We start from the raw sequence: 14985 nt of genomic DNA on the forward strand, positions 1-14985 counted from the left end.
TATTTGAAAATCCATTTGGAACCTAAAGGTTTGTTCCCTGGAGGAAGATCATCCAATTCTCAGGTATGGTTGTTCAATATGGATTCTATCTCACTATTGATTGCCTCTTTCCCAAATTGAGCTTCCGATGAAGACATAGCTTCGGTGAAAGTTCAAGGCTTATTTTAAAAAAAAAATGTTAGAAATTCTAGTCCAAAGGAAGTAGATGTCCTTGGACATTTGCCACATCTTGGATTTTCCTCATATGGAACATTTTCCTTTGTTTCTTCCCTAGGTCATTTAGATTCTTTGCTAGACGACTCACATTCCCCTTTATACAGATATATGTTTTCAAAGAAGTCAACAATATCTGATTCAATTACCGTATTCACCTGAATGTCAGGATTTTCTGATTTGTGAACCAGAAATCGATATGCCTTACTATTTGTGGCATATCCTATGAAAACACAATCAACGGTTTTAGGTCTTATTTTTACCTTTTTGGGTTTAGGAACTTGCACCTTGGCCAAACACCCCCACACTTTGAAGTATTCCAAATTGGGCTTCCTTCCTTTCCACTTTTCGTATAGAATAAATTGTGTTTTGCTATGGGGCACTCGGTTGAGTATTCGGATAGCTGTTAGGATAGCTTCCCCTACAAGTTCTAGGGTAAACCAGAACTTATTAACAGGGCATTTATCATCTCTTTTAGTGTTCTATTTTTCCTTTCCGCAATTCTGTTGAATTATGGCGAGGAAGGGGCAGTTGTTTGATAAATAATGCCATGTTCCAAACATATTTGTTCAAAAGGAGATTCATATTCACCGCCCCTATCACTCCTTATCATTTTAATATTTTTGTTAAGTTGAGTCTCAACTTCACTTTTGTATTGCCCGAATGCTTCAATTGCTTCATCTTTACTATTAAGTAAATAAACGTAGCAATGTCGCATACTATTGTCAATAAAAGTTATGAAATACTTCTTTCCACCACGAGATAGGATTGACTTTATGTCACAAATATCTGTACGGATTAAGTCTAAAGGACTTGAATTCCTTTCAATTGACTTATAAGGATGTTTAACATACTTAGATTCAACACAAATTTGACATTTTGATTGATTGCATTCAAACTTAAGCAATACTTCCAAACTAATCATTTTACGCAAGGTCCCATAATTGACATGTCCTAAACGTGATTGCCATAAATCATTTGACTCAAGCAAGTAAGACGAAGCAAAAACTTTATTATTATCAACGACCATTACATTCAGTTTGAAAAGGCCCTCTGTGAGGTAGCCTTTTCCTATGTACATCTCGTTCTTACTTATTACAACCTTGTCAAAAACATAAACACACTTAAAACCATTCTTTACTAGAAGTCCAGTAGATACTAAATTTTTCCTAATTTCAGGAACATGACAGACGTTGTTGAGAGTCACCACCTTGCCAGAGGTCATCTTTAGCAGTATCTTTCCATAACCTTCAATCTTGGCCGTTGCAGAATTTCCCATAAATATGGTCTCGTCGGGCCCGGCGGGAGCATACAAAGCAAAGGCTTCTCTAACAACACAAATGTGGCGAGTGGCGCCAGAGTCAATCCACCATTCCTTAGGGTTTCCCACTAGGTTGCAATCAGACAACATAGCGCACAGGTCATCAACTTCCTCGTTTGTTTCAACCATATTAGCCTGACCATTCTTCTTTTCCTTTTTCGGAGCACGGGAATCTGCAGCTTTGTGTCCAATTTTCCCACAATTGTGGCATTTTCCCTTGAATTTCTTCTTATTGGGATAGTTCCTTGGTCCCGATGTCTTTTTTCTCTTTTTTCAGATACGTTGGAGTAATTTCAACAATATGTGCTCCCTCTATGGTTGATCTCCTATTAGCCTTCTTCTCTGCTGCCTTGTTATCTTCCTCGATTCTTAACCGGACGATGAGATCTTCCAGTGTCATCTCCATTCGTTTGTGTTTCAAGTAATTTTTGAAGTCCTTCCATGAAGGAGACAACTTCTCTATTACTACCGCAACTTAAAACGCGCCACTAATCACCAAACCTACAACAAACAATATGTAAGTAATAGCACACTTAATACTTTTGGCAGAAGTATTAATTAGACTTATACCTTCAGCGAAGAGATCGTGGATGATAACCTGCAACTCTTGAACTTGAGTAACAATAGACTTGCCATCTACCATTTTGTAGTCCAGGAACTTGGCAGCGATAAACTTCTTCAATCCGACATCCTCAGTTTTATATTTCTTTTTCAACGCATCCCATAGTTCTTTTGATGTTCCCACATTACTATAGAAGTTGTAAAGATCATCCTCCAGTCCGTTAAGAATATAATTCTTGCACAAAAAATCTGAGTGCTCCCAAGCCTCAGTTACAACAAAATGTTCATTCTCAGGTGTTGATTCCGGCAGAACCAAAACGACCTCCTTAATAAAATTTTGAAGGCTTAAAGTAGTTAAATAAAAGAACATCTTTTGTTGCTATCGTTTGAAATCAATCCTGATGAATTTTTTGGGCTTCTCTGCCGGAGCCGGTGTTGGTGCAGCAAGACTGGAGGACGTAGCATTGCTCGTAGAGCCAACCGCAGGGGTTGGTGTGGCCGTAGCAGTAACATTCAGATTTGGAGTTAAGTCTCCCATTTCTGTCGCAAACGGAACAACAGAAAAATTTAATAAACGGTGAAATATTTAAATCTTCGAACCGAATCAGTTTTGACAGACACAGATTTAATACACAACGTTGAAGATTTTATTTCTTCAAACCGAATCAAGTTTACACAAACAGAATTAAAATACTTCAAACCGAATGCAGGAAATTGTATATTGTATACTTGATGAAGGTTTTATATCTTCAAATCAAGTACCCAAATGATTAGAAAGTTATGAAAACTTTAACCCCAACCGGAGTAGAAAATCCGAAGATTTTAGTCTCCAAACGACATACAAGTTCCTCTTTATTTCTGGAAAGCACCGTTATTTGTTAAAGAACACTGTTTTTTTTTCCTTTTAACCTTCTGTAATCGTTGAACAGAAAAAGATTAACGCAGAGATAAATTAAATTCCTTAAGCTTGTTAGTAAACTGTGTTCAAAAAGTTAGAAACAAAAACCAGAAACTAAAAATAAAATAAAATAGAAACTGTGTAAAGTCGAAAAAATTTCAGAAACAAAGAAATATCCGAGACCACAAAATTCACTGTGTGTCCTTAAGGAATTTAATCCCCTTACTGTATCCGAGGTTATGAATTACTTCCTCCCAGGATAAAACGGATATACCTATCGGAGATGTAGCGGTACCTCAAACTTCTACGACTTCGTCGAATTCAAAATCAGTCAACAAATCACACACAGACTCGATAGTTTTTTTTTTAATTTTAGAAAGGAAGGCAGAATGCGAAAATTTTCAGTGCAGAAAAATGAGGCGTTGCCTCAGTTTATATAGCCGAAAAAAATACATGTTCAGAACAGCTTGGTGACTGTTTGGAAAGGCCTTGCCTTTTTCCGAAAAAAAAAAAGAACGTTGGAGTTTTTATTTTTATTGCTTTGACCGAAGCTGGAGCCAAGCGACGACGACGGCGCGAGTGGAGTCCCTCTTCTCAATCCTTTAAGAGCTAGAAGAAGTGCTTTCTAATATAAGCACATAACTTTCTCTTTCTACCATCAATGTGGTACAAAGCTCATTTCCAAAGGAACTTTGCTTTAAGCTTCATTTTCCTTTCATTGTCTTTTTTCCCTCAATTTCTCATTCACACCAACTTAGCTAGCTTCAATCATTAACTAGCTTTAATAGTTATATACAATTATATTTCATAACATTATCATTTTAATTGTATTCAAATAATAATTAGAAAAAACTAAAGTAGAAGTAGAAAACAAAACAAAATGAAACAAATAGAAAAATCAATTAAATGTATTCGTTATGATCGGATCAAATTCCATAATTTTGGTGATTTTCTTTTTCTTTTTCACCTCTTTTAATATACAACCATTCTACCTTTTCTAACCGTAGTTAAAATTTCAACAATTTTTGAGGTATCTTCTTTCAAAAATTTAAAATTTGTCATTTGTAATAGTGTTCATACAATAAAATCAAAAAGTAAAAGTACAAAGATAATATTTTTATATTTCATGAATTTACTACTAATTAAATTTTTAGCAAGAGATGGCAAATTAGTTATTTTCAATGTTTTCCATATACTTCATAAATAAAAAAGGAATATAATTGTCAATGAAGGTGAGGGCGTGAGTCTGGGGTTTCACAGGTTTGAGATGTGATTTTCTAAGGAAATGGAATTGGGAAATGGAAAAAAAAGAAAAAAAAAAAGAAGGGGGAAGATTAAGAAATGAAGGGAAGATCACTAAGGATTGAGTTAAAATGGGATTTGAGTCGGGTTATAATGTGGATCGGATTAAAATGAGCCCAATTATTAACGAGTGACATCATTTAACTAATTATTGTTTTTACAAACTTTCCAATTTAAAATTCTTAATTCATTTAACTACTCAAGTTTAAACTTTGACGTGCATTAAATAAAAACAAGTCTAATAAACATTTTAAAAATCAACCCAATGATAAAATAAAGGAGAGGAGTTTGAAACAATAGGCAAAGTTTTGTGACTAATAATTCAGTCTTTCCGATAACTCATTACTTTGGTGAAGCACCAAGAATACAGTCACCATCCTTGGTCCCAAATTCACCCTTGTTAGTTGTTAGCTAAAGGGTGGATGCAGTTGTGGTTTCATTCAGATATTAATGTAATTTGGATAAGAGAGAGAAGAAAGAATGACAGTTGTATCTTGATCCACAAAGAAGCGTCATCGCCATAGTCTGATCTGCTAATGAAGAAATTACACCAGCATGTGCACTAGATGACCAAATGGTGTTTTTCGTTGAGATTGGATTCCACACCTCCAAGAACTGCAACAATATTCGACAAGTATCATATGAAGAGGGAAAAGGAGAAAGAAAATCAAGGTCTATACATGTGAATAAGCTTCAAACATAAACAATTACATCTGACACGGCAATTACATAGTTTGGAGCTCTAATATTCCTGAATTCCCCTCAACAGAGAAGTCATTAAGCACTGCGGGATGATCGAACACGAGTAGGAAAGCAAAACTGTTAAGGTGAAATCAATATGCAATCAACATTTTTTGTGAGATAAGAAAATAGCAAGAAAATCAATGTTATTGTAGGAAGCAAACCTCATATTAAAATGTGCACTCTAAGACATCATTGTGATACCAGAACCCAAAATTGCAGACATCGCATATTCTTACCCTCTTATTATTCCTTATCCATTTCTTAGCTTTGGCTGACCAAGAGAGAAGTTCTTTATTCCTTTTCTTTCTTTTTTGGGGGTGGCTCAATATCTAAGCATCTTATGTTAGATATGCTGTTTTGCAAATCTATGGAGACATTAATCGAACCAAGTCTAGAAAGAACTTATATATGAGCTCAACGCTTTTGCAGAAAATGTCCAAATTATGTTAAGCATACCTCATCTGAACCAATCACCAACACTTGAGAGTTCAGAGGCGGTAACTGCATGACTGGAACTTATTGCCACTGGAGAATAGTTCAAACATACACCTTCCTTCATTAACATCCCATATTCGTACAACGTCTTCGCACGCGGATGCCAGGTAATTCCCACTGCCAGCAGATTGAACGAACGTCTTTTACGTGTCCCTATAAATCAAAGAAATCGAAATTGATACATTATAGTAAAGCAACAAATAAGAAATTTAAAACAAGCTTGATCAATGATCAGGAATGAGATCTTACTTGTAACTTTCTTTGGATGCTTTTAGTCTTGACATCAAAGATATTTATAGTATTTCCGGTAGTACTTGCCAAAAGGTTCCCAACGTGAGGTTGAAATTTAACTTGTCTATTACCTCCCAGCATTTGTACCAAGAGCTAATCAATACAATTTTTCGTGAATGAACTCTATAAACCACTCTGTTTAGAACACTACAATGTCTTGCTGAATGTGACACGGGCTTTGGTTCAAATAACATTACGAAACCCTTTTATTTCCTATACTATATTTTTGCATGTGTATTCACGTGATGACTGACGACTCTTCTTCAAAACCTTGAAATTTCTTGGAATGATGAAGATAGAATAATAAGAAAAACATTTCCCACAATCAAATGTAGGAACTCATGAAAAAACATATTCAACAATGATTTAGAAACAGGTAATTAAGTAATCTCCAAATTGAAATGGAAACAGAAAAGGCTGCTAACTATCAAATTATGGAGCCTTCGCATGTCAAATAGAGATCCCTCTTTATCAACATCTATAAAAAAAATAAAAATAAAAATAAAAAAAAGGAAGGAAACAGAGACACCAACCTTAAGAATGAGTCTGCAATCACCCCTACTGATTGTTAAAGCTAGTTAATGATTGAAGCTAGCTAAGTTGGTGTGAATGAGAAATGGAGGGAAAAAAGACAATGGAAGGAAAATGAAGTTTAAAGCAAAGTTCCTATGAAAAGGAGCTTTGTACCGCATTGATAGTAGAAAGGGAAAGTTATATGCTTATATTAGAAAACACTTCTTCTAGCTCTTAAAGGGTTGAGAAAATGGACTATTCCCCTAGCGTTGTTGTCGTCGCTCGGCTTCAGATTCAGTGATTGATTGATAATTTTTTTAGATCAAATTTATTTAAATTCAATTTTCATTTTCTGATTTTTTTTATTATTTCCGCCAAAATTATTATTAATTTCGCGAATAAAAATAAATCCCAACGTTCTTATTATTATTATTATTATTTTTGGAAAAGGCAAGGCCTTTCTGAACCGTCACCAAACCTGTTCTGAACAGATATTTTTCGCGGCTATATAAACTTTCCTGCATCGCACTTCTACATTCTTTTTTTTCTAAAATAAAACTATGAGTCTCTCTGTGTGTGGTTCGTTGCCTGATTTGAGTTCGTCGAAATCATAGGCGTTTGAGGTACCGCTACTCCTGCGACAGGTATATCCGTCTTATCTTGGGAGGAAGTAATCCATAACCTCGGGTACAGTGAGGGGATTAAATTCCTTAAGGACACACAGTGATTTCTGTGGCTCGGATATTTCTTTGTTTATGAAATTTTTTCCAAATTTACACAGTTTCTGTTTTTCTTTTAGTTTCTGGTTTCTGTTTCCTACGGTTTTGAACACAGTTTACCAACAAGCTTAAGAAATTTAACAGTTATTTCTGTGTTCATCTATTTCTGTTTAACCATTACAGAACGTTATCAGAAAGAAAGAAAAAAAGTGTTTTTCTTTAACAAATAACAGTGCTTTCCAGAAATAAAAGAAACTTGTATGTTTGTTGTTTGAATATAACGAACTTGTATGTTGTCTCATAGTAAAATCTTCGGATTTCTACTTCGGTTGAGATTAAAATTTTCATAACTTTCTACTCATATGGGTACTTGATTTGAAGATACAAAAACTTCATCAAGTATACAACATACAATTTCCTGCATTCTGTTTGAGGTTTTTTTTTTTTAAGGCATAATACATAAATAGGCCCTTAAACTTGGCCTCAGCTTGCAAGTATGCCCTCCAATTTTGGGTGTGCACAAGTAGGCACCTCAACTTATATAAAGTTGAACAATTAAACACGAAAAATGACATGACACTGACGTGGCACATAAATATTGGAGGGCCACGTCAGCGCCACATCAATGCCACATCAGCATTTGTGTTTACTTGTTCAACTTTATACAAGTTGAAGTGCCTACTTGTGCACCCAATGTTAAAGGGCATACATGCCAGCTGAAGCCAAGTTTAAGGGCTTATTTATGTATTATGTCTTTTTGTAATTCTGTTTGTGTAAACTTGATTCGGTTTGAAGAAATAAAATCTTCACTGTTGTGTATTATATTTGTTGCTGTAAAAACTTATTCGATTCGAAGATTTAAAAACTTTACCATTTGTTAAAGCTTTTTGTTGTTTAATTTGCAATAGAAATAGGAGACCTAACTCCAAATTTGAATGCTACTGCTACTGCCACACCAACCCCCGCGGTTGGTTCTACGAGCAATGCTGCGTCCTCCAGTCGTGCTGCACCAGCACCGGCTCCGGCAGAAAAGCCCGAAAAATTCACCGGCATTGATTTCAAACAATGGTAACAAAAGATGTTCTTCTATTTAACTACTTTAAGGCTTCAAAAGTTTATTAAGGAGGTCATTCCGGTTCTGCCGGAATCAACACCTGAGAATGAACATTTTCTTGTATCTGAGGCTTGGAAGCACTCAGATTTTTTTGTGTAAGAATTATATTCTTAGAGGACTGGAGGATGATCTTTACAACATCTATAGTAATGTGGGAACATCAAAAGAACTATGGGATGCATTGGAAAAGAAATATAAATCAGAAGATGCCGTATTAAAGAAGTTTATCGCTGCCAAGTTCCTAGACTACAAAATGGTAGATGGCAAGTCTGTTGTTCCTCAAGTTCAAGAGTTGCAGGTTATCATCCACGATATCCTCGCCGAAGGTATAAGTCTAATTAATACTTCTGTCAAAAGTATTAAGTGTGCCATTACTTACATATTTTTGTAGTAGGTTTGGTTATTAGTGGCGCGTTTCAAGTTGCGGCAGTGATAGAGAAGTTGCCTTTTTCATGGAAAGACTTCAAAAATTACTTGAAGCACAAGCGAAAGGAGATGAAACTGAAAGATCTCATCGTCCGGTTGAGAATCGAGAAAGATAACAAGGCAGCAGAGAAGAAAGCTAATGGGATATCAACCATAGGGGGAGCACATATTGTTAAAACTGCCCAAACAAATTTGAAAAAGAGGAAAAAGGCATCGGGACCAAGGAACTATCCCAACAAGAAGAAATTCAAGGGAAACTGCCACAGTTGTGGGAAAATCGGACACAAAGTTGCAGACTGCCGTGCTCAGAAAAAGGAAAAGAAAAAGGGTCAGGCTAACATGGTTGAAACAAACGAGGAAGTTGATGACTTGTGCGCTATGTTGTCTGAGTGCAACCTAGTGGGAAATCCGAAAGAGTGGTGGATTGACTCTGGCACCACTTGGGATTGACTCTGGCGCTACTTGCCATATTTGTGCTGTTAGAGATGCCTTTGCTTCATATGCTCCCACCGGGCCCGACGAGACCATATATATGGGAAATTCTGCAACGACCAAGATTGTAGGTTATGGAAAGACACTGCTGAAGATGACCTCTGGCAAGGTGGTGACTCTCAATAACGTCTGTCAGGTTCCTGAAATTAGGAAAAATTTAGTATCTACTGGACTTCTAGTGAAGAACGGTTTTAAGTGTGTTTATATTTCTGATAAGGTTGTAATGAGTAAGAACGAGATGTACATAAGAAAGGGTTAGCTCACATAGGGCCTTTTCAAACTAAATGTAATGGTCATTGATAATAATAAAGTTTCTGCTTTATCGTACTTGCTTGAGTCAAATGATTTATGGCATTCACGTTTAGGACATGTCAATTATAGGACCCTGCGTAAAATGATTAGTTTGGAAGTATTGCCTAAGTTTGAATGCAATCAATCAAAATGTCAAATCTGCGTTGAATCTAAGTATGTTAAACATCCTTATAAGTCTGTTGAAAGGAATTCAAGTCCTTTAGACTTAATCCATACAGATATATGTGACATGAAGACAATCCCATCTCGCAGTGGAAAGAAGTATTTCATAACTTTTATTGACGATAGTACGTGATATTGCTACGTTTATTTACTTAATAATAAAGATGAAGCAATTGAAGCATTCAGGCAATATAAAAGTGAAGTTGAGGCTCAACTTAGCAAAAAGATTAAAATGATAAGGAGTGATAGGGGCAGTAAATATGAATCTCCTTTTGAACCAATATGTTTGGAATATGGCATTATTCATCAAACAACTGCCCTTTACTCGCCATAATCCAACGGAATTGCGGAAAGGAAAAATAGAACACTAAAAGAGATGATGCATGCCCTGTTAACAAGTTCTGGTTTACTCCAGAACTTGTGGGGGAAAGCTGTCTTAACAGCTAGTCGAATACTCAATCGAGTACCCCATAGCAAAACACAATCTACTTCGTATGAAAAGTGGAAAGAAAGGAAGCCCAATTTGGAATACTTCAAAGTGTGGAGGTGTTTGGCCAAGGTGCAACTTCCTAAACCCAAAAGGGTAAAAGAGGACCTAAAACCATTGATTGTGTTTTCATAGGATATGCCACAAATAGTAAGGCATATCAATTTCTGGTTCACAAATTAGAAAATCCCGATATTCAGGTGAATACGGTAATTGAATCAGATAATTCTGACTTCTTTGAAAACATATATCCATATAAAAAGGAATGTGAGTCGTCTAGAAAAGAATCTAAATGACCTTGGGAAGAAACAAAGGAAAATGTTCCTGATGAGGAAAATCCAAGACGCAGTAAACGTCACAGGACGTCTACTTCCTTTGGAACAAAATTTCTAACATTTTTGTTGGAAAATGAGCCTCGAACTTTCAACAAAGCTATGTCTTCATCAGAAGCTCAATTTTGGAAAGAGACAATCAATAGTGAGATAGAATCTATATTGGAAATTGGTTGATCTTCCTCGAGGTAAAGGTTCCAAATGGATTTTCAAACGCAAAACGAGAGCTGATGGCACTATTGATAAGTATAAGGCAAGACTAGTTGTTAAATGGTTTAGAAAACGAGAAAGTCTTGATTACTTTGATACATACTCGTCGGTAATGAGGATCACATCTATTCGGGTGTTAGTAGCATTAGCCACCGTATACGGTCTTGAAATCCATCAAATGGATGTGAAAACAGCCTTCTTAAATGGAGAGTTGGAGGAAGAAGTTTACATGGAACAACCCGAAGGGTTTGTAGTTCCCGGGAAAGAGAAAAAGAGGTGTCGACTTGTTAAGTCTCTTTACGGACTAAAACAAGCACCTAAACAGTGACATGCAAAATTTGACCCTACGATGCTGTCAAATGGATTTAAGATAAATGAGTGTGATAAATGTGTCTACATTAAGAACACTTCGAACCACGCCGTTGTCATACCACATTTTGACCCGGAGGTTAAAGTAAAAGTACGACATATTGGAGATTCCTGTTTTTGTGTTTGTTGTTAAGGAGTCGCCACCTAATTATTTACGGTGAATTAGGACACCTAAAGTTTATTAAAAGTTATGTTTAAAGTTAACTGTGTTTAAGGTCTGCGAAACTTAAGATTCTGGATAAGGGTTCAATTAGTCTAAAGGGAAGGTATTAGGCACCCTTTAAGACCCATTAACAATGGTTAACCGACCGGACTTATAATTAATTAAGCTAGGTGTAAAATATAGCGTTATAGAAAAGAAAGTAGCTTTGTGAATATTGCTAAAGTTATAAATAGACATGTAAGAATGCTATTCAAAATAGAACTTGTAGAAAACAACAATTTGTATAAAAGAGTACTTTTAATGCTATTTTGAAATACGATTTATAAATGTCGTCAAGGTTTTTAAACGAAAGTGTAATAGTGTTGTTTAAAATAATACTTGTAAAAAGTGTAATAATTTGCGTAAAAGAAGGTTCTAAATGTTAAATAAGACTCAAAAATATTGCTAAGGCCTTAAATGGAAAATATAGTAATGTTATTCGAAAATAAGATTTGTAGAAAAATAGGATAATTTGCATGAAAGAGGACACTAAGTTTTATTTAAAAGTAAAACGTATGAAATACTATTAGTTCAATTATGGCTATTCAAAAGTTGTTTTAACCAATACATGTATCAAGTTTTGAAAAAAAAAAAAAAAATATGTTTATGTGAATGATTTTGAAATCAGACTTAGTATTTTTTTTTTAAACTCGATTGGTTCAATCATGCATTTAAAGAAAATCGCATGCCAATCTTAAACCATTGTGTCATGTAACAAGAATATCAAACACGCATCCAAAGAAATCATTCAACACACATTCAACAAAATAATAAAAAGAGTGAAAAGTTGAAAACTTTAAGAGGAATCGCCATGGGCGAGCTTCAAGCGAATCTCATCGCTTTCTTGTTGTAGGATGAGATTAAGGAATAAGGACATATGTCGACTCCATGCACGGGTAATGTATTAATGCCGAGTTTCATTTTTTGAAACTCCGTTTTGAGAGAGTCATGATTTATGACTCCATTTGCTCCCGAAGTGTACATGCGAAAAAAAAAAAAAAGATAAAGATTAGAATCTACTTAGTCCCAATAAATAGAACAATCGAAACTGAATGACAAGCACATATTAATGCTTCATGCGTTCAAAATAATTTCGAGAAGCCTAATAAATAGCCTCCATTATACAAAGCTTACAACAGTTGCTTATTCCAAGTAAAGTCTAGGCTTATATTGCACAAAGAACGATTTTAACTCAAGTCACAGAGGGGTTAGAAAAATTCATGTATCCAAATAATAGCATATCCTATACTGGTGTCTATGATATTTCTTGAAACATTTAATTGCTTGTGAACTGCTACATATTTTTACAAATGCCCAAACGAATTCATGTTAATATGCAGTGTTGATTTCTAATTATAAACTCCTATTTAAAGTAGTCCGAGCATTACACAGACATCTTAACATGAAAAATGAATGGTCTCATTTTGGAAAGCAACCAAACAATCATTTTAACAATCTTTTAAACATGCAGGGTTATGGAAACTGTTGCAAAACTAAACGCAAGGTAATATAATCCTATTCTTACGAAACCAAACAAAACCATAACACTCATGCTTCACATACATATTTACAAAGGAAAGAACATAAGGTGTTAAGTGTACGAATTCAACTTGGAGGAAAATAGTGAATTATTAACTATTGTGAGCTTAATCTTTGTAGAGAAATTAGATTACTTAAACATGGAGGAAAGGATGGAGTATTTCTGAACCAGCCAGTAAACTTGAATCAATGCCTAAGTCATTTTTAAAAAGAAAGAAACAGATGAGCCTAATCAAATACTTGACCAAACATTTATAAAAAAAAGACTAGTTTGTAAAAATGAGATCAAGGTAACTAAATCTTACAAAAGTGAAAGGTACACTCCATTACGATGTCGAACATGAAACATGGATCTTATGCATAATCTAACAGCCCAGCACTAAACAACTCATACCAAACTCACTGAGAAAAGCAAAATATACTAGAAAAGCCATACACAGATCAGGTTTCAGTCAAACACTTCAAATTGGGAACAGGAAATAAACTTCAACAAATATGCGTAGCACTTAAAATGTGCACTCATATACACAGAATTATATTGAGAAAAAGGGAAGCAACACAATGCAAACAACATATTTTATACTACATGGAAATTCATCCAGCAATAACAAACTATAAGAACAACAATACAGATAGGGATTTTGTATGGCAATAGAACCAAAGATCACTAAAACAGGACAAAACTAATCACACAAGGAACATAAAATTAAATGCTCTAAATAACAGGACAGAACTGAACCAAAAAAAAACAATGGCACAACGATATCAACACAACATCGAAAATAATAACACGAAAACAGAACTGAAAATACTAATAACATCACAACCAAACTACAAACAGAGAAGGATTAGGGATAATTACTAACATTATTAAAACCGAAACTAAACTAACACTGAACATGGTATAAAAAAAAAACTACTTTTGGCTTATCTATTCGCGTACGAACGTACTAATAACATACGAGTAAGCTAACCAAACGGAGCATATAGCCACATTCTATATCTTACGAAATAGTGAGTCCAAACTGAGCAGCAATTAACTTAAATGTTAAACAACACACAAACACAAATTAAACTAAACCCGCAAAAATACCAAAAATAAAGAGAGAGTAAAAGGTTTACCGACCTTTTATAGGTGCAGTGAACGGGGCGTCGATGGCCTTGAATCTACTCTCGAACGCGAACGAACCCGAACCCGAACCCGATTAAAGTAACTAAAGTTTCAAAACAAAAGATGAAAATAGAGTAATTGTTGGTCGCGGCTAAAGTTCACCGGAAAAGGAGTGGAAGATGGTATCCGTTCCCCAAATCACTGGATCATCCCCTAGAATCTGAAAAAATCCATCCTTTAGGCTGAATTCCAAGAAAAAATGTTTTTAAACAAAGTTGATGAAAACTGTTCTTTTCTCGGAAATTTGAGGTGATTAAACTTGTGTTTTGTGGGGAGATTTTTTGTTTCCAGATCTTCCCTTTTTTTCGATGCCCCCGTCAACGATCCAAGCACAACAATTTATAGGGTTTAAGAAAGGAGGGGGAGGAGCGTACGAGAGAGAGGAGCGGGGGGGACAGAGAAAGGAGTGTCGGGTGAGGAGAGGAGAGAGGAAGGAGGTGGGGAGCACGATGAAGGATAAAAAAAAAGAAAGAAGAAGATGACAAAGGAGGCGGAAGAAAGAAGAAGATAGGAAAGAAAGAGGGAGCGGGTAGGTTTAGGGAGAATAAGAGATTGAGATGTAGTCCAAAAAAATATATGTGGAGCCCATTAAAGAAAAAGTGGAAGAAGAAATCAGATTGTGGCGTGGTGAAATGAAGAAAGAGGAATGCTGCAAAGTTTTTTTTTATTTATTTATTTATTTTCTCTTTTGTTTTTCTTTTGGGGTAGATAGCTATTATCAAGAATTTCCCCCTTGTAAAATAATGTTTTGATGAAATAAAAATTATAATACGTTGTTTTAAAATACGAGCTTCAAAATGAGTCCAACATTGATATACTTCCGAGCAATTGCTTATGAGATGAAAATTGTTGATTTTTCCTCCTCTATTTAATTATTTTGGGCTTCCAATTTAATGACTGGTATAATATATATTATGTAAAGACAATAAATAATTAATATGTAATAAAAAATAGATATTTTATAAAATGTTGTCTTGTAATTAATTTAACGAGTCCAAACTCGAAAAAAATAAAATGATGACAAAATCATCTAAAATTTGTAGTAAAGTGATACATGTAATGTAAAAAATAAAAGTAATGATATTAGTAGAAGTGGCAAAAAATATTGTGAA

General features: G+C 35.0%; 1 protein-coding gene and 1 long non-coding RNA gene across 2 annotated transcripts; one reads left to right on the forward strand and one right to left on the reverse strand.

Annotated features, from left to right (window-relative positions):
• Positions 1 to 4609: 4609 nt before the first annotated feature.
• Positions 4610 to 7505, reverse strand: LOC132638605 (uncharacterized). Its single transcript, XR_009581818.1, has 3 exons — positions 5784 to 7505; positions 5496 to 5687; positions 4610 to 4910 (listed from the first exon to the last, which is right to left on the reverse strand). It is a non-coding gene; the product is annotated as an uncharacterized LOC132638605 (long non-coding RNA).
• Positions 7506 to 8217: 712 nt separating this feature from the next.
• On the forward strand, positions 8218 to 9047 carry LOC132637800 (uncharacterized). Its single transcript, XM_060354836.1, has 2 exons — positions 8218 to 8497; positions 8566 to 9047. Exons 1-2 carry the CDS (start codon positions 8218 to 8220, stop codon positions 9045 to 9047), a joined length of 762 nt encoding a protein of 253 aa, XP_060210819.1.
• Positions 9048 to 14985: the final 5938 nt, after the last annotated feature.

Source organism: Lycium barbarum, chromosome 4, assembly GCF_019175385.1.
Source record: "Lycium barbarum isolate Lr01 chromosome 4, ASM1917538v2, whole genome shotgun sequence".
Lineage (NCBI taxonomy): Eukaryota > Viridiplantae > Streptophyta > Magnoliopsida > Solanales > Solanaceae > Lycium > Lycium barbarum.

Coding starts and splice junctions, on each gene's coding strand:
- LOC132637800 (XM_060354836.1), top strand. CDS start 8,218: ATGAACATTTTCTTGTATCTGAGGCTTGGAAGCACTCAGATTTTTTTG. Junction 8,498..8,565: donor CCACGATATCCTCGCCGAAG/GTATAAGTCTAA, acceptor TTTTTGTAGTAG/GTTTGGTTATTAGTGGCGCG.